At 39.0% G+C, this 19,727-nt stretch overlaps 1 protein-coding gene across 6 annotated transcripts in view; it reads left to right on the forward strand.

The window, feature by feature from the left end:
• Positions 1–210: 210 nt before the first annotated feature.
• The window catches only part of CEP192 (centrosomal protein 192), a 49,869-nt gene continuing 30,352 nt past the window's right edge, over positions 211–19,727 (forward strand). Inside the window, exons 1-19 of one of the 6 annotated variants that reach the window (XM_081873761.1) lie at positions 211–248; positions 2,045–2,234; positions 3,189–3,302; positions 4,849–5,000; positions 5,748–5,800; positions 6,274–6,403; positions 6,658–6,809; positions 7,457–7,600; positions 7,770–7,905; positions 8,215–8,282; positions 8,999–9,218; positions 9,645–9,776; positions 10,910–10,974; positions 11,061–11,258; positions 11,655–11,775; positions 13,206–13,300; positions 14,236–14,875; positions 15,807–16,037; positions 17,998–18,145. In XM_081873761.1, the coding sequence (XP_081729887.1) occupies positions 2,068–2,234; positions 3,189–3,302; positions 4,849–5,000; positions 5,748–5,800; positions 6,274–6,403; positions 6,658–6,809; positions 7,457–7,600; positions 7,770–7,905; positions 8,215–8,282; positions 8,999–9,218; positions 9,645–9,776; positions 10,910–10,974; positions 11,061–11,258; positions 11,655–11,775; positions 13,206–13,300; positions 14,236–14,875; positions 15,807–16,037; positions 17,998–18,145 (2,966 nt within the window). In that variant the 5' untranslated portion in view covers positions 211–248; positions 2,045–2,067. Of the gene's footprint in view, positions 249–320; positions 451–1,116; positions 1,141–2,044; positions 2,235–3,188; positions 3,303–4,848; positions 5,001–5,747; positions 5,801–6,273; positions 6,404–6,657; positions 6,810–7,456; positions 7,601–7,769; positions 7,906–8,214; positions 8,283–8,998; positions 9,219–9,644; positions 9,777–10,909; positions 10,975–11,060; positions 11,259–11,654; positions 11,776–13,205; positions 13,301–14,235; positions 14,876–15,806; positions 16,038–17,997; positions 18,146–19,727 lie in introns of those variants that run through there. The other 5 variants (XM_081873760.1, XM_081873764.1, XM_081873763.1 and 2 more) reach the window with 5 other exon arrangements.

A 19,727-nucleotide genomic window follows, 5' to 3' on the forward strand; every position in this document is an offset into this window, starting at 1 on the left:
AACAAGCAGACTCGCAGCGAGATCGTTATCGGTCACCTCCGCAAACCCCACCCGCGCTCTTTCCCGGACTGTTTGAAAGCAGCGTGTCACCGCCCTTTCGTCCAATCAGAGAAGCGCTGCGCTTTTCCTTCGTTCCGTTCTCGTAAACCAATAGAATTCGCATGTGTTTCCTTCCCCGATCCCGCCCTCCGCCTGCCCCCACCCCACCCCGCCCGCCGAAATCCAAAAGCGAGTTTCCTAGGCGCCAGGTAAGGGGCGTGCGCGTGCGCACTTACAAGAAACTAGAGGAGGGGGGCGTTTCTCTCTCTTTCCCCCTCCCAGTCCCTCCTTCTTCCAGAGTTCGACGCTTGTTGGGGTTGCCGTGACGTTTCCGAACGGTGTCCTCGCGCATCAATGCGCGTGCCCGGAGGCGCCCGAGAGCTGCCGTTCCAGCTCTCGCTTTTGCTTTGGGTGAGCGGTTTAGTGTGGTGGGGGGGGGGGAGGTTGGGTGGTGTTTTTTTTTGAGGGGGGCATGTTTTTCTCAATCAGAAGCGGCCGTTTTAGGTCGTTTTAGGGGCCGTTTCCATTCTCTCTTGCTTCCCGCTTCCCCTCCCTCCCGTGTCGGCGCCTAAAGCGAGTGTCGGGGAAGCTTTTTTTGGCGGGTGTCCCGAGAAGAGAGGACGGAGGGGCGGGAGCCCATTTCAGGGGGAACCGGAAAAAAAAAGGCGCGCCCCTTTGCTTCCCTCGCGGCGCTTCGCTTCAGCCCCGCGCCGTCCTTAGCAGGAAAAACGCTAGAAATCGGCGCCCTCCACGTGTGCCTGGCGCAGTTATTTGTATTCTGCGGTGGGGACAGAGTTCCTCTTCCTTTCCTCCTCCTGCTCTGAGTGCCTTGGAAGTGTCCACACTCCTTTCCTATAAGTTGCCCATAAGAAGGTCGAAAACGGGGACAAAGCTGAGCCACATCTCGGCTCCGCAGCAAACTCTGAATGAATGCTTTGTTGGACGATGCTGGTGTCGGGGAGTGTTTCTGAGCATGTGTAGAGGGCTGCTCCGGCACCGCGCCCTGCTAATGTGCTATGGAAGAAGACTACTTTGAAGCTAGCAACACTGACCCACACGGCTCCAGAACAGTTGCAGAAAAGAGCCCTTTTCTTTTAAAAAGTAATTCCTGTAAATTCAACAAGGCAGTTAATTGCTACTTTTGTAGCAAAAGAAATAGTCTTAATTTATCTTGCAGATTTGTGAAGTACTTGCCTCGGTGTGAAAAAATATATTTGGAGCTGACCAAAACTTAGTTGTGATTCAGAATTATTTCGTACGCAAGAAAGTTGATGGTGCTTCTCACATTCCCCCACTCCCATAGTAAAGGTTTTGGTTGAAAGAGCATTAATGAAAAATTGAGTACGTACACCATTCTCTCTGCTGTACCCCACTTCAGGTGCTGGCAGCCTCTAGAAACAGCAATAAACTCATGCCAATCGGCTTAAACAGCTAAATATAGCACCTGCACTGTGTGTAGTCAGCAATCTAATGAGCTGTGTTCCTGAAAAGAATTTATTTTGTTAAATGATTGACAACCTGCATGTGTGTTTTGGTGCTTTGTATAACTTGATTTTGAAAATAAAAATACAGTAAAAGTTGCGTTTTGCAATTGTGATTGATGTAACTCTAATCTTGGACTGCTCTGGCATTTTGCTTTCAAAGAGCTTGTACCTGTTCCAGTCCTTCAAATGTGTGTTCCTTTTACGTTTGGAATTTCTTGAGCGTATTGTGAAAGAATTTACTCAGTGTCTGTCTTTGTGGAAGATCTAGGGATACTGTGCTACGCTTGTGTTGGCAGTCATAGCAAAGTCAAACAACTGCACAGCTTTTCAGTTTTGTTTCTCAGTTATTGAGCTCCTGTAGCAATTTAGGAGCTTGATGACAGGTCAGACAGTTTCTGACTGTACACTTGCCATCTAGGAAGCAAAGACTAGACAATGTGATTTAAAAGTACTGATAAAATAGAACATTTCTTGAATGTTATCTTGCTGCCTATGTGTAACCTCTCTCTCTTACCCTTTAGGGCAGCTATGAGAAGACAGTATAATGGAAGACTTCAAATGTATTGCAGATGAAACGTTTCCAAGTGTTTTGCTCAACTCTGTAGCTGGCTGCACCAGTGACATTTTTGACAATATCACAATTTCATCAACTCTTGGTATACCAGTTGCTGCTTCAACTGAAGCCAGACGGAAAACTGGCTCTCATGATGGGTAAGACATTTGTTAGTTCATGACTAGAAATTCGTATGTGAGTGTAGGGAAGAATGTATTGACTGAAGGATTGCTCATGGTAGGTAATTTCTAAATCTGAAACTGTTTCCAGGCATGGCTTTCTACTTCCATCAGTGTATGATTCATGATAAAAATAGAATCTAGATAATTGGAAATCTTACATAAAATTTGTTGAAACAGAATTCAGCAAGCTCATAATTATGTGCTGAACTGTCACACGTTGTGTAGTAACTTGGATGCAAGTAAAGCAGGTACCGGCAAGGGGCTGTTTGAAGACTACCTCCTCTCCTCCCAAGTGGTGAGATCTGGAGCGGGTCCCAGACATATTAGCATATTATCTCGGTCACCCTCTTGTGTGTAGAGGTGAATACCTGAATCCCTAGATATTAAAGCCATTTTAGCTAGTAACTGTAATATACAGGGTTGAGTAACAGTAGCTGCTCTTGAGGCAGTTAGCTGGAGGCTACTAGTAACTGCTGCTGACCACTGCTTTATGGGGAAGAAGACTCCAGAACCCTTTCCAGGTGGAGTTGTGAAGCAGCTTGGGGGCTGCTGGCTTAGCACCATGAAGACTTATAGTTGTTCGTAGCAATGGCCATTGACATCAGCAGTATCATTTAGTGAGCCACCTCATAAGCTGCTATTATTAGGCAAGATGCTGAAAGCTGAAAACCATGGTGGGGGGGAGGGGAAGCAAATATGTTCCTTTTTCAAAAGAAGAAGAAGAAGAGTGCTCTGAGTATGAGACACTAAGGATTGGAGTACCTTCCTCATTTGATTTTACCTTGGATTGCTACTGGAGACAAATTTATCATGTGGTTAATGTGAGGAGGTAGTGCCACTTCATAAGACATTCCTGATCACTGAAATGGTCTTCTAAACAACAGAGCTGAGAACTTGCAAAATAATGGTTTTGTTTTCTCTGTATTGCAGACAATATGATGAAGTGTCTTACATGGACAATAGATTCCCTGCTCCATTAGCATCTTCCTGTAGTGGTGAATCTGATTCTGATCCAAGAAAGAATCTTAACTTTCAGGATACTGTGTAAGAAGTAGATTACATAATTTAATGTTATATCTTGTGTTGGATCCAAAGATAAATTTCTGCTCACAGAAGACTCCCTTCTGCTTATAGATTAGAACTTTTTGATTCAACTTTAAAATTAACTTTCAAGAGATATTCTCTGACAAATAGGTTTCATGAATGCCTGATTTAAATGTTGCTGCATGTCTTATCACTTTTAACAGCAGAGATGGGGGTGTAATTTCATTATATATCTTTTGCCAACAGAAAAAAACAACATTCCTCTTCTTCCAGCCTTCAGCTAATTAAAGAACGTATGGTCTCTTAAACTCTGTTTTTTATTGTTTTGTTTGTTATTTGTTATGTATTTTTGTGCTTTTATACTGTAAACTGCCCTGTGAAAAGTGGTATATAAATTTAATAAATATAATAATACTATAGTCCCCCAGATGTTGGTCCTAAGCTTTCATAATACCTGACTGTTGGTCATGCTGATGAGAATTGCAGTCCAACACCTGAAGGTCCAAAGGTTCATTCCTGTTCTAGACTGCTAAGACCATGAAATATACTCCTTATGTTTTAAATCCTAAAATGTTAAGATTAACCTACGGATAGTAATGAAAGCCCAACTCGCTTGTTCCTTAGACTCATTTCTGTGGCATGTGGAGTTGTCTCACAAGAGAACCTGTGGTCAGATTGTATCTAGCAAACTCACCCACTCAAGGCCATTTATGACTCTAGAAGCAAATCTTATGTACTCCCTATTAAGTTCTATCTTTTGCTTGCATGGTGTATATCATTTTTTCCAAATTATGACCTGTTGAAGGAACATAAGTTCCCTGTTAAAAATGTTTAGGTAGATGCTGCTAATAAACCTAGCTTGGGTGTGGTTGGTTTTTTTTAAGTGTTGAAGTAGATAATTACTTCCTGGCTTAGCTTGTTAAAAAGTACCTGTAAGATCCTAATATATTTTTCAGATTTTAGCCTTAGTTAACTTTTTCATTTAAGTTAGTCTAATATTGATATTACCAGTTGAGAAGCACTAGAAAATCTTTATATGTTGCTGGAAAGCTAAACTTGCCTCCCATTTCAGAATGATCATGAGAAATAAAACTTTTATTCAAATACACCTACTATGTTGGAGCTAGAAGGAAAACACATGAGAATTGGTTTATGGAAAGATGTACTTAGTTTGTAAAATTTTGGAACAGCAAGCTATAGGCTAATATGCAAACTTAACTATAAAAATATTTATACATGTTAAACACAAATTAAATTTGAGTTGGAAACCTCTTATTAAGAATTGACAATGACTGTATATGTTTTATAAACATGCCTTTTATTATATTATATTTTTAAATAAAATGCAGCAGGTTGCAGCTTCCTGCCTACAATATCCAGGGTGTGATCCAATCTACAAGATACCACTAGGGAAGTCATTCTGGAATATATAGCTTAGTGTGGTTCAGCTAAACAATGCAGGTGGAGCTGTCTGACATTAAGTATATTAAACTACTACTAAGCAGTTGTAAAATTAAGATTAAAACCTTCATTTTTACTTTCTCAGGGAATGCTGTAATAAAGCTGCAGACAATCAGTTGGAGTCAAACCAGCAAGGACATAATGTTTTGCAGCAAAAGCACCAGCATTTTTCTAATGAAAGCTCTGGGAACCAGTGGCATTCTTTGCATGAGAGGCTTTCACTTCAACACTTGGAAGGTAGGCAGTTTTCACAGTGTCTGTAGGAATACTATTAAGCATTCTACAATGTATTCTGAAGTTCTGCTAAGTGTGGTATCCTCATTTGTGATACTTCAAGTGTAATATAGCTTTCCTGCTAATAGTCACCCACTATGAGTTTCCCATCAGTTTGGAAATGAACTGGAGCTACCAAAAATAAGGTAGTAGCTGGCATCTACATAATTTGGCTGGCTGACTTGGTGGGAATAGAAAAACTTGGATGATGGGGGAGAATGGAGTAGAGGAGGAGTGGGGAGCTGTTGATCTACAGACCTAATTAGGCCTGGCAGACAATTTTATTTCTTTACTTTTATTTCATAAAATTTATATACCGCTTGATTGTAAAAAACCTCAAAGTGGTTTAAAGTAATTTTGGGCAAACCAAACCCACATTTCTCTGTACCTGAGCTCATATGTGAATGTACTTGAAGGGTGGAATTAATTAAAAAATAATATTCTTGAATGATTCCATACTTGATTAGTTTAGATTTGCTAAAGGTTTTTGATAGCGTTCAATTTTTATGCACAGTGCTAAGTGGGAGACAGTGACCCCCCCAAAAATAAACTAGTGATATTTGCAGAGCAAGAGTATTTGCATAAAATTTGCAAGCAATATAATCCATGTACCACTGTGGTTAAGAAATTCCTGGCAAATTCTTTTCTCTGCCTTTGTAAAGATGACTGCTAATGCAGTAGGAAAAAACCTTTTATTTTTTAAACTTTCAGATTTGACAGCTAGAATATTTGCTTCATTTGAAAAAGACAGTGAAGACTGCAAGGTAACTTTTCTGCCGTATGATTGATGTAGACTTTACAAAGAACTAATGTACTTTTTTCTAGCAAAAAGTCTTAAGTAAATAATGTCTTCTGAAGCATCACTTTCCACATGCTTGGCCGCACTCTCAGAGAATCCAAAGCAGTAGTAAGGTAGGCTTTATCTTTGCAGAAGCCATGCTGTTGTTTCATTAGCAAGACTTCTTCTCTTTTATACTTTACCATTTTATCTTTAAAGCTTTACACCAATTTAACTGGAATAAACATTAAGTTAACTTGTCTGTAATTTCTTGAATCCCTTCTATTTTTTAAAACCTATGCAACTTAAACGTGGGATAATATAACATCATGTTCTGCTTTCCTTGGGGGCATTTGATGAACACTAGAGACTTTGATTGATCCAGCCAGTAAAAAGTGAAGTAATGGAGGAGACTCAACAATAAGTACTTCAAATTCCTGTATTGACTTTGGTTTGTAGGCTGTTTCATTAGAACATGGTCAGAAGAGGATAACAAATGAAATAGACAACAAGGCTAGGATCGACTTTTCCAGATTTATAGAAAATGAACAACCACTGAGCTTTGCAAGCTTAGAAGGACATTCTACAGGTATTGCTTTAAAATTTGAATTGTTTGGTATACTTCCAGTTAATTTTTGCTAAGGATGCCAACAGCAAGCCAGATTATTTGTGCACTGGTGTTTCATGCGATGCATATGCTTCCTGCAGTGAACATGTGAAGTGCAGATGATATACAAATGTCCTTAAAACACCTGTCTGCATATATCTGGGGAACTGTGGAAGAATGCACGTGGTTCATACTCAATATCTGAACTAATGGCAAGCTGCTTTTTGCTGAATTAGAATATGAAATTGGAGATGAAGAGTTCTGTGATGGCCAACTGGAGACCTATTTTGAGCAGCTGGTACTACCAGAAATGCAGATGGAAGATGTTGAAGAACATGAATTTGGAGAACATGTTAAAGCCATGGAACTGCCTTCAAATAGGAAAACTGTAAGTGAAAATTCAGTTATTCTAGTATTGGGGGTTTGTAGGCACACTATGACATTGTTCAGTCTGCATGAACAATTTTGTAAAAGGTGCTTGGGGGGTAGATAATGTTGGTAACTTAAGGGAGCTAAAATGAGGCACAGTTCACTTGCCCCAAAGCTGCATCTCCTGCAGAGGATCCTAATAGCAATAATGCCCCATTTCCCTTTTCTTTCCTCACCTTCTACACAAGAGCTACAAAAGAATACAGAATGAACAATAGATGGAGATAAGGCAGCACACAGAGACTAGACATTCTCCCTTATGTTGTGTACTTGTGCTCGTACGCCCTTGTCGGTTGGTGAAAAGAAATGATTCTGTTCAGGCTTTCTGGGATCCTTCATAAGCACTACACTTGCGGTGCAAGTGGATCATGCTCTAACAAAATGCATAAATAATCTTCTGCCGTTGCTCAAGAGTTCTTGGGTACTTGAGCTTCACCTGCTCTGAGCGTGATGAGTAGCTAGCCAACCTCCCAATTTTGAAGCTGTAGCGGTGAGCAGGCCTATCCTGACACACTGTATGATGTTCCTTGCAAAGCCACAGGCCTCCCCAACTCTAGAGCACATTGAAGGCATTTTGGCTGAAAACTAACACTTAAAATTCTTCAGGAAAAGTTCCAGATACCTAACGTTTGCCAGGCAGCAAGAACTGATTCTCCTGTTGCAAGCGACGAAGAACTGTATGACTTTAAGGAAGCTGGGCAGAACGAGAAAGACGAGCAATTTATGTTGCCCATGACAGCAAGGCAAGAGGTGCGTCATAATTAAGCTTGGCGAAATTTCTAGAGAAGACACAAACCTTTAACCAATATAGTTTGGGGGTTGCTGAACATGGGTTGCTTATACTCGAATACATTTTAAGAATTTTTTTCCCTTTAAATTGCAATGCATTTGCTTATCTTTTCTTTTTTATTTGCAACAGGTAGAATGCAGTAAACCTAGTCTAAACTCCGGACACAGTGATAGTTCTGAAAAGTTTCCTGCTGAAATGGAAGTTTACACATCTGAAGTATGCAGTAAAACAACAGATTATCAACACGCTTCTTCAGATGCCCTAGGTAGCAGCTCTGTTATTGATGGTGACATTTTAATGTACTGAATGTGCATATCAGTTTGGTACAACTTCGTTTATTATGTGTCTCCTTAAAAGGCACAATGTTGTCATGACAAATTTTAAGCATCTTTAAAAAAATGCATATTGAGTAAAAATGAATATAATGAGGAAAATACGGTATAGTAATGATGCCCAAAGTACTGTGGGAATAACATGTTGATGCCTAGATGTGTTACCTATTAAATGGTTTTTTCTATTACAACATTTCTTTCATTTCATTTAAAATCAATGCTAAATAACTGTATCACTGCAGGTTGTCATGACTGTAGTGAGGAAGATGGAATATCTGTAAAGACGAAAACAGTCAGCAGCAGCAGAAACGTAAGTAGAGGACTGAAAATCAGAATCCATGTATTCTGGCTCAAGATACTGAGTTTGACCTAATGTTGGGTATCTCCTAGAGTAGACCCATTGAAATAAATAATCTTAAGTAACTTGTTCATGGGTCTACTCTGAGTATGAGTTGGATATCACCAGTTTCTTTTAACAGGGGATCATATCTTTTTTAAATAAACCAGACTTCTTTTTGAGCAAGTGTTGGAGATACTTTTTGTTTCTGTTTTTTAAGGAAAACATTCTGAGTAGTCTGAATTTCCAAAGCTTCTCAAGAGTTTATGAATCAATCACACATGCAAATCCCTATTATTTTTTTCCAACCAGTAGTCATCTGTCTCATGCCAAGACCTTGAGTAGACAACATTAACTTGTTCCTTTTGTCCCTTCCTCCTCTCCCCATCACCACAATGAGCACTATAGTTAAGAGTACCTAGCTGATGATCCTATATGGAAGCTGGAGGAAGCTTTCCCGGTAAAATTGCCCAAATGGCATACACTACTTAACAGCAATAAACACTTTAAATTGCTTGCTAAAACCATACTCAATGAAAGTCCTTGAGCAGTTATAGAAAACCTTACTACATGAGGTTATTTAAAATTGGTCTGGGAAAGTATCTCTTAATTGACATTAAAAAGAAAATGAACATTTTTGTCCAGTTAATAAAGTAACTCTCTCTCTTTCCTTTTGCTTTTTATAAAAGGATGCCACAAACATAACCAACTGTGAATTAAAGCTAGATTCTCTCTACTTTAAATGCATTGCTGACAGTAATGCTGCTTCTGAGATATGGCACACAGAACAGCAAACCCAATTTCCTGATCTGTCGCAGCTTGCTAATGAAAATTATGTTCCTCTGGCTGATGCATACCTGTTGCCAAGTGCTTACAAAGGTTCAGAGCAATATGAATGTACAGCAGAAGGTTAGTTAAATGCTAGCTCCTGTGTGCTTTCAGCTTCTAGATTGATTTTGAGATGTTGCCGAATTGGTGGGTGGCTGCTGTGAATGCTTTTGTGTTATGCCTGATGTAAACAGCACATGGCCTTACTGATGAAATACTGTAGCTTACTTGAAAATGAGAGTGGAACAAAAGTAGCTTTTGAATATCCCGGTTCAGTTTTGTTTTAACCACTAAGTTAAAGCATGCATGTATTGCTTATTGTTGTTGTTTTGTTAAATCAACTCATTGTTAGCTTTCCTTTCCTTCCCCCAATTGTCAAAGTCTAGGTAGTAACATCCTTTGGATAGGAACCTTATTTGTGCTATATTGTAATGTACTCATTCATGTACATGTGTGTCATGACTGAAAGTGGAGGAAGCTAAAGACAATATGTGATTCCTTTTTTAGAGGACCCACCACATGATGTTGTGTATCAAAATGAAGATGGTAGATGGGTGACAGATCTTGCTTACTACACGTCATTTAATAAAGAAGAAGTATCCAGTTTCTCAAACTTAAGTGGAGACTTCGTAGCTGGATGTAAGCCTTACTATACCTGTAAATCTTTGGAAATGTCTTGGTTGCATTTCACTTCCTAATCTTAAAAGAACAGACACCTACATTTACAAAATATGTCAGTATCAGAAGGAGTTTTGTCGGAGCTCCCTTGATTTCTCGAGATTATTTTTTTTACTTCGGTTTTAAATTACCCTTTTCCACAAGGATAAGTAGGAAACATAGCAGGGGTCTTGCAAAGCTTTCCTTCGACCTGGCTTGAGTAAGTTTGTACTACAAGATTAATTATATGTTAGGACATGGGTCACCAAGATTCTCCACATATTTGTAGGTAATGTAATGCAGATGCCAATTGGATGACAGTGAAACAAAAATACTTCTTTGGGTAACTGAAACTTCAGTGTTAAAGCAATTGACAATTAATAGCATAAGTAACCTAACTTCTTTAAACTTAGGATATTAGTTGTGTTAGACTTCAAATGTAGTATTACTTACAAAACTGCTGAAATTAAATAATGGTAGAGGAAAAGGGCTGGCATGGCTTTCAGATTTCCTAGCAGATAGCTCTGCTCCTTACAAAGACAGCAGCACAGAATACCAGGGCTTCAGATGATACAAAAGCGTGTTTTTATTCAAAGTGGTTCTCCTTGAATGGTAAATATCTGTCTTTTCTTACAGTTGGTATTACCATAATATCATAAAACCACACAAAACTTTTAAATTTTATTTATTTATTTGGATTTATATACTGGTGACATTTTTAGGAAAAAATCTATTTAAGTAGCTACAAGTATCATGAAATTACAAATAGAAATCAGAAAATAATAACTAAATTATTTTTTAAAATCCATCAATTAAAAACATCACAGCCAGTAGCTGAACAGAATAACCACCTTAAACATCTCAAGAAGCCTGAGTAAGCAGATATGCTTTTAGCCGACTTAAAACATTCAGCTGATGGAGCTAAACAAATTGCATATTAACATTACATGACCTTACAGGAAACTAAGCTCAGTACATAAAATATGCCTAATTTTTAATGTAATTTTTACTTCACAATTACTTTACCTTTCACTCATTCATCCATTCTGCCTAGGGAATGTGGGATATGCTAAGAGGTTAATCGTTTCCCTTTCTTCCTCTTACTCTTTGAAAAGCTGAAGCAATTGCTGTGATTGACCAAGATCAAGAAGAATTTGAAAGGGAACACAGATTTATTCAGGTAGGAAACATCGTAAAGAGTCTATTCTGATCCTTTTGTCTATAGGTAATGATAATTCTTGACGTTTTTGTTTGCTACATTTTCAGGAAGAGAAAATGGAACTGCAAAATACCTCTGGATTAGAGGACTCTTCATGGAAATGTGTTAATAACGGCAACCCACTAAGAGGTTCACAAACTGACTTTAGCAAAGATGCTAGTTACCTACGGCTCTCTCTAGGAGAGTTCTTTGGTCAGAGGTCTGAGGCTCTTGGTTGCCTTGGAGGAGGAGGTGATGTGAAACGGGTACGTAGCTGTCTTGTCCACATACTTTTACCACTATATGTACATACTTGGTTTTTGACAAGATTCCTCTCAGACTACAAAATAGAAATAAGTAAATGAGCAGGCTCATAGCTGAGCATATGCTTTGCATACAGAAAATGCAGGTTTAGTGCCTTCCAAATTCATTAAAATATCTCTGATAGAAGTACTGAAAGAGATATATGCCTGAGACCCCGGAGAACTACTGCATTTTATGACTTGTTGAGTTATTTTCTACAATGGACTGTGAAACATGGGCAAAGAAGCAAATATTTGAAGGCAAGTTTGACATCTTCCAGATCTAGACGCTGTGTTGGCCAGCTTCTATTACTACATGTTTCTCAAAGCATTTATCACGAACGTTATTTCCTCTTACAGCCATCTTTTGGTTATCACATTACTTCACCGGAAAAGAGACAACCTCTTCCTTTGTGGAGGCAATCTGATGTATCTAGAACAAACTCTGATGAACAGAATTCTCAGACATCTACTCTTCAAGGTAATTTCTTGTAAACCTAATAATTTCTCGTAAACCTAAGAATTCTGTGCAAGTAGCTGTTTATCAGGCGAAGCCAACCTAGTGGCCTCCAAAGATTGTGAACTACAGTTCTCATACTTTCCACCAGCATGGCTAATGGACTGTTCACAACACCTGAAGGGCATCACGCTGGCCACACATGATGTTAGCCAATTGTTCACTTCATTTCCAAAATCTGCTTATGTATTGGGCCAAGTCTGATAACACTATATAGCATACAGTTGCAGACTATGCTGCTAGCCTGCCAACGGAGTTTAAGTGAGGGCAAGAAATTGGGATCTGTGTTTTATATTGAGCATATTCCAGAATGGCATTAGAGGACTGCTCTGCCCCCTGGCAACTATGCTGCAGGGTTTCATTCTGTTTCATATTAATGTAAGGAGCAGCTCATATTTTTCATGCAGAGGGCAGGATTGATTCATGGCCAACCCCTCTAGGGGCAACATGTCAAAGTGGGTATTGCTGAAGTCTGAAAGTGAGGATAGCTAATTTTAAATTTCTTTTTTTTAAAAAAAGACACATGGGTATCGCAAAAAGCTTTTCGTATCGTAACACTGGGGGTGCATAGGAACTTTTAAAAGTCATTTTGGGCTGTGTGTCAAAAACCGTGTTGGGGCTATATGCAGGCCAAGAGGTTTTTTTAACAGATTTTAAAATTTTTGTTTTAGTGCTTTATTATGTGTGGTATTTAATGGTACAGATATGTAAATTACCCTGCAATCTTTTCATGAAGGATGGCTTAGGAATCATATTTTTCCTTATGCAGCTACAGATAGGTAGCCGTGTTGGTCTGCCATAGTCAAAACAAAACAAATTCCTTCCAGTAGCATCTTAGTTGGTCTTTAAGGTGCTACTGGAAGGAATTTGTTTTGTTTTGACTTATGCAGCTAAGTATTATACTCACACACTGTGCTTGGTATGAAAATAAGCAGTTAGAGTACAGATAGAATTAAATTGCTTTCACATAGGATTTTCGTTATTCCAAATAGATCTTAGATGTGTGCTTAATTACATTTGTGTGGTGTTTACACTTAAAATGGCCATGTTCAGACAATCATTCCTAGTGTCGTAAAACACATTTCTCTCCCCTTTTCACATTGGCCAATGACTTGGATCTCCTGCCTTGCATTAATCCAGAATTCCCCATTGCATCCAAGCCAGGGAACTCTACATTAATGTGAGTTAACAAATCAGGTTAATAGAAGTATCTGTGCCAAAGCAAGTATACAACAGAAAGAGGAGGAACAGCAGCATGAAAACATGGATAATGATCTGAATATGGCTAGGTGCAACATTAACCTTTGCAATTTGTTCTTTGCAATATACATTTCTTTTATTGGCTTATTGTAAGCAGTATTCTAGCAAACACAAGCTAACTTTTCTTGTCTTAGGGGATGTAGAAGAAAGCATTAAGGAAGACTCACACTTTGCATCTGCTACATTTACCCTTTGTGAAGTGAGTGCAAAAGACAGAGAGGGAGGAAGGGTAAGTATTTAGATATCAAAAGCAAAATAGATATCTGTTAAAAAGTATTTCATTTCTTATAAGAATTCTGAAACAAATATTTCAGTGTGTCTAACATACTGTATTTTTCCATGTATAAGATGCCCCCATGTGTAAGACGACCCCTATTTTTTTAACCAGAAATTAAGTTGTTTAGCTTTTTTGGGGGTGGGGGAGGTCACTTCCACCAATTGCTCACTCGCCTGCCTGCCACTGCCAATTGCTTGCCACAGCCATTGCTAATTACACACCACGCCCCAGCCACCAATTGTCTGCCCGCTTGCTGCCACCGACAGCCCACCCACCCACCTATTTGCCGCAGCCGCCAGTCACCTGCCTGCCTTGCCACAGCGCCAATCGCCTGCCCAATTGCTGCAGCCGCAGCCAATCACCAGCAGGCCTTGCCACAGCCACCAATCACCCGCCCAATCGCTGCTGCCAATCTCCTGCTTGCTGCTGCCATTAATCACATGTCCCCCCTCTATATTCACTATCTGTGTATAAGACGACACCCAATTTTTGCCTTTTTTTTTTTTTTTTTAAGCAAAAAGCATTGTCTTATACATGGAAAAATATGGTACAGTTAAACCTGAAGCTGGAAGTTAAAACACTGTCTCACGAGTGGAAAACCTGGTCAATTTTTCTGAATAAATTGTCTGAGTAGCAGAACTACTACTGGATCAGACCAAAGGTCTGTCTAGTCCCACATTCTATTCTCAGTAGCCAGCCAAAATGACAATGGGAAGGCCACAAGCAGGACATGAGCGCGATGATGCAGTTCCTGTTTAAAATGCTCAATAACTGGTATTCAGAACTATACTGCCTCTGATATTGGAGGCAATATAACCGTTATGACACGAGTTCAGCTTTGCTACAAGATGTTAAAAATGTCAACTTTTCATTTTTCCAACTTCTAGGAGAAATGTGAAGACAGAAAAGTTGAATGTAAGCAGCATGAGCCATCTATATTAAGTATAAGCACAATTGCATCTGCTATTGCAAATGCTTCTGTTAGTACTGATCCAGCACAACTTGCTGCTTTGATGACGAAAGCCTCAAATAAAAATAGAGAAGTAACAAGCATCCCTGGAGGTGTCAAACCGACAGACTTTTCTGCCGCAAGTCAGTCATATGTCAACAATGTAGAAAATAGCACATTTGACATAGAGAAATATCTCAGAAAAACTGATGAAGTTGAGAATGACGGTGAACCCGAAAGCATAATTAAAGATGTAGCAACTGCCAGGGACTTGCATACAGCTTTGTACAAACAGGAATCTGAATTGCCTTCTCCAAGAGACTTATCCAGAAGTAATTTGTCTATCAGGCATGGAGAAGAGAAGCTTAATCTAAGCATAATACATGAGGAAAACAGTTACAGAGACTCATCTTGTAAAACAAGTTTTGAGAAAAAGGAAATGGAAAGTTTAAAAGCAGCATCTAACATAGGTGAAGACTTTCTTCCAAAAAACCTGACTACTTCTGTACCAGATTCAGAAAAGAGACCATCAGAAACTACTACCATATCTTTGGAGGATAGTGGAAAAACACTTCCCAGTAAGTCTTTAACATGTCTTCTAAACTGTTTGGTAGCTGTGCAATTTTAAAAAGAACATTTACAACTGACATTCACAAAATGGCAATTATTTCAATGCAGCTTAATGAAAACTTTGGGTCAGTATGGCTTGTAATGAGAGAAATGCTCTTTTGCAGTGGAATAGATCTTTTGACCACACACATAACCCTTTGCACCGCTCTTCACGTGGGCCTGCAAACAATCCAGGAAATCTGCACTGTGGTTTCTTATTTTTGTTTGTGTTGGGCAGCTGTGCTTAATAGTTTCAGAACAAATCAGGATACAAATCCAACTTCCAGCTGTGCGATAATACCCTGGTGTGTTTGAAAGCTGCTAACCATAATTTTCCTGTTTGGATGAAATGCAAACTCTAATTAATGGAAGAGTTTGTGGTTTGTTTGTTTGTTTGTTTGTTTGTTTGTTTGTTTGTTTGTTTGCTGGCTTGCATGAAGGTACTGCATGTGCAGCCAGAAAGCTCACATATCAGCTTTTGATGCCCATATATGTTTATCTAAATTATTTCTTTTGTATACAACAAGGTTCCCAAACTCTGGTCTGTGAGCTGCATTCAGGTGGCCTACAGTGTGTCTGCATTCACACATATTACATTGTTTTATGTTGCATTACGGTTTGAATGCATGGGATGCAAATTATGGTACAATAAAATACAATATAAGCAATTAAAGATGCAATAAGAATACAATTAACATTCATACAGCTTCTATCACAGTGTGTTGTAAATGCTACAATAGGCAGAAAAATAATTATGTGGTCTGCCAAGATCATAAGTAATTTCCATTGGTCTGTGTGGGAGGAAGTTTGCAACGCATTTCTAAGAGTGGAAAACCCTGCATCTCTGGTGTAAAGTCAAAAATATATAATTGGATTGTGAACACTTTTTTCTTTATCCAGCTTACTCTGAATCAGAAGGAAGAACCAGCAAGAACACTCTGCCCCTCAGTTTAAAATCTGTTCCAATATTGCTTTCCCCTCTTCCTGTACACCCTAATAAGGAAAAAACTACATCCAATATTAAATACCAAGAGAAACAAGAGGAGAAGATAATGGAAGAGAATGCTGCCTGCAACAATGAAAAACGTATAGCTTTTGAAAATATATCTGCTGATAACCAGAAAGATGTTGGTGAGTAGAGTATAGGTATATTGATTTCTGCCGAAGCCTGCTTTGAAAGTAAGCTGAAATAGTTTGTTATTTATCGGTTTGTAAAGTTTATTCTTCATTCCTGTGCTTGATAACTGCTCTCATCTACTTCTGGAGGCTGTTTCTTGGCCTCCATTGGAAGAGAACTGCTTTCCTCTGAGGCATGGTTGCTTTTACAGAACATTATTTCTTCCTTAGTTTTAGTTTAGTTAGGTGGGCTTGGTTTTGGGCTTCTGGGCAGAGAACCCTAATCTTCAAAACAAGGCAAGAAGAGGTATTATGTCTCCAAATTGTTCGCAGGAATCTAGGCCATTTGTTCTTTTTCTAGGCCTGAAACCAGGTACTAAGTGCACCCAGTTGGCATTATTTGGATTTCTGAAATGATCTCACTTACTCTAACAGACCAGGACCTAGCTCAACATTATGTTGGCTTGCCCCAAAATTTCGTTAAGATCTATACCCCCTGGATTTAAATGTAATTGTAAAGGACAAAAGGAGCACACTTCTCTCCATCAACTCTTACATTGCTTGATAGCAAGATTTGAAACCATAATTTTTCCCAATTTATTGTAGTGTTTGCATGTGATTTTCAGCAGAAGCAATTTCAATCTGGACTAAAATGTGGCAAAATACAGGTGTCTTAAGCATCTTACTGAGTCGCTCTCTAACATGTTCAAGCTCTGCAGAAATCTCACCCAAATGTTCACTGGCCCTTATTACTTGGAGTTGCAGCCACTCTGAAAGTGGGAGTACTAGCCTCATGGGTATTCTGTATGACTTTATTCTTTTCACCTAGTTCTCATAACTTGTGGCTCATGGAGCATCAATCTAATAGTGGTCATGCAGTAAAGTGGCCATGGTAGCTTTTGGTGCATAGCTGTTTTCAAGCAGCCATAGATTGATTCACACAGAATATTTTGTCCCTCTGAGTAAGACTCTCTAAGTATTGTGGTTAAAAACGTGTTCTTTTGATAACTAAGTCTAAGCAGAAGGGTATCAGCGTGACTAGCTTCAGGGCTAGACCTTCCATTTATAAACATTCTCATTTCCTGCAGATTTCATTGAATTGGGTTGTCCAGAATCAGGTAAGGGTATTTCAGGCATGGCCAGAAAACTCTACCAATTTCCCCTGGGATAAAGGAAGTGATTGTTTCAGACACAGGGGACAGATTTTGAGCTGGCCACAACTTGGTTTGTTAGTAGCCAAGACACCTCTTCTATGTATTTCTCATGTTTGCCATTGTTTTGAAACCAATGCCTGGAAAGAATCCCAAGTGATTTTGGTTGCCACATTCTATAATTTATATAATAATAATAATTTAATATTTATACCCCGCCCATCTGGCTGCGTCTCCCCAGCCTCTCTGGGCGGCTGCCAATCGAGTGTTAAAAACAACACAGCATTAAATATTAAAAACTTCCCTAAACAGGGCTAATAATAATTTCTTATTTATTCTAATTAAATAATTTATTATTTATTATACATTCTGCCCTTTCTACTGGCACTTGAAAGGAGGCAAGCTTCAGCAACCGCTTCACTGTTGAAGAAATGCCCATCTGAAGAATTTGAGCACAATTGCTAAATATATCTTTATAGGATGTCATCTCATGACAAACATGGGACATAAACTGCCATAGTTCTTTCTGATCATTAAGAGGTTGGCATCTGGGCTGACACCTGCATTTTATGTATAGTAAAAAGGTGGGGCTGTGCACAGTCAGAATGCTACATCTCAAGGATATCCTTCTATCATATACTTCACTGTTTTACCATTTTTATGTCTAGGTATTTCATAGCTAAATATGAAATCCCTAAACATAGGCTTTGCAAATTTCTGTTGAGAAGTATTGCCTCCTTAGGTGGATAGTCACTGATAATCTGAAGTCATTCTTTCCATGGCTAGGAGGATTAATTTCAACATCTCTTTTTTAAAATATTCAGGTAATGCTGTTGTATTAACAGAACAGACACCTACAACTCCTATTCCTTGTATACAGATTTCAGATGATGAACAATACAGTTTCAGACCTTCAACGTCTCCACTTATTCATTCATCTCCAAATGAAGCTTCTGGAACTGCTCTTTTAGGGTAACTATTGTGTGGGAACATGAAAAGCCCAAATGTGGGTGGGAGTTAGTAGTTGAATATGGTTAGATGGTTAGATTGCATGGTCTGAGCCATACAATCCATTATTGCCTACTGTATTGGTACAGCTCCCTCAGGTCACAGTTGGTCTTCCCCATTACCTGACAGCCCTTTTTAAAATGAGATTCCTGGGATTTCCTTTGTGCAAAGCATGCTCTCTGTCTTTGAGAGATAATCTCTCAGTTGAATATACACATTAACTAATCATGGCAAATATTACTTTTGACCTCTGTACACGAGGCCCTAATTTTTAAACACTCTTCAATCAATATAAACCTTTTCAAGACAATTGTCATAATATAAAATGGCAGTCAATTTTACATATTAAATGTGAACTAGAAATGAGGATACTGCTGCTGCTTAGCATTCTTGCCAAGTGAACAATATTGCAGTATTCAGTATCAAATCAAAGAGCCAGCATCATTAATTTATTCTTATAAATTATGTGACTCGCTCAAGTAGTAAGGATACTCCAGAAATTAATGTAGCTTCCTGTTAGCTACTCAGCTACATTCAGGCTTTCGTTGCTGGAATTCAAACCCTACACAACCTGGCACCAGGATCCAAACTGATCTTTAAGATCTTCCACAGAGACACTGCTGACCGTTCCACAACCACACAGTTGTCACTTTGTGACATCACCAAGAAGGCCTGCTTCCTGCATTGTCACCCATCCTCTTGGGTAATGCCTCTTAAAACATACTTTTTCCCAATCTTTCCTAGACTCTGGGTCTTAATTTTTAATTATCTGTTTAGTACGCTGCTCAATGTTACCTGTGGTGCATCACTTTGTGTTATTGTTTCTCTTCACTTTTAGGAATTTTGTTAAATGTTATTATCAATATTCCATTATCTATGTAAACTGCTTATTTTTATTAAGCGGTATACATTTGTTTTTGAAATACTGTGGTGATACAGGAAAAATGAAAGGCAAGCCTCATGCACATGTGATGCTACACAAACAAATTAACCATGGTGCTCCTAAATCCAAGTTCACCGACTGTTGAACAAGTAGCCAACATGGTGCCCTCCAGATGTTTTTAGACTACATTTCCATTAGCTTAAGCCAGCACTAACCAGTGTCATGGACGATGGGAATGTTAGTCTTACCAGCATCAGGAGGCTACCCCCGAACTATGTTTTTTGAGATTTAGCATGGTCAGACATGACACTGAAGAACAGCTAAGGTGATAGAGTGGGGAGGCAGAGCAATTGGATAATAAAAGAAAGGTGAAAAAGCACGAGTGTTCCATCACTTGATTATTAGCCAAGGCTGTGTCAGGGTCTATACTGTGTCTGTTACTGGCCTGTGGAGTGAAATGAGCAAAAGCAAACTCAAAAGCTGCATCTAGCCTCTTACTAGATCATGTAGTTTTAGCAGTTACTATGTCATTTTGCTTCATGCAGCTGAGATCCAGAAACACTTTTTAAAGGATTGGCTCAGATGTGGCCTCTGTTAAAGGCTAGTAGCACTAAGCTGGTAGCAGCGATGGATCTGCTAGGTCACACTTAAGACCAGAAGGTG

Source organism: Podarcis erhardii (genome assembly GCF_964252035.2).
Source record: "Podarcis erhardii genome assembly, chromosome: 8".
Lineage (NCBI taxonomy): Eukaryota > Metazoa > Chordata > Lepidosauria > Squamata > Lacertidae > Podarcis > Podarcis erhardii.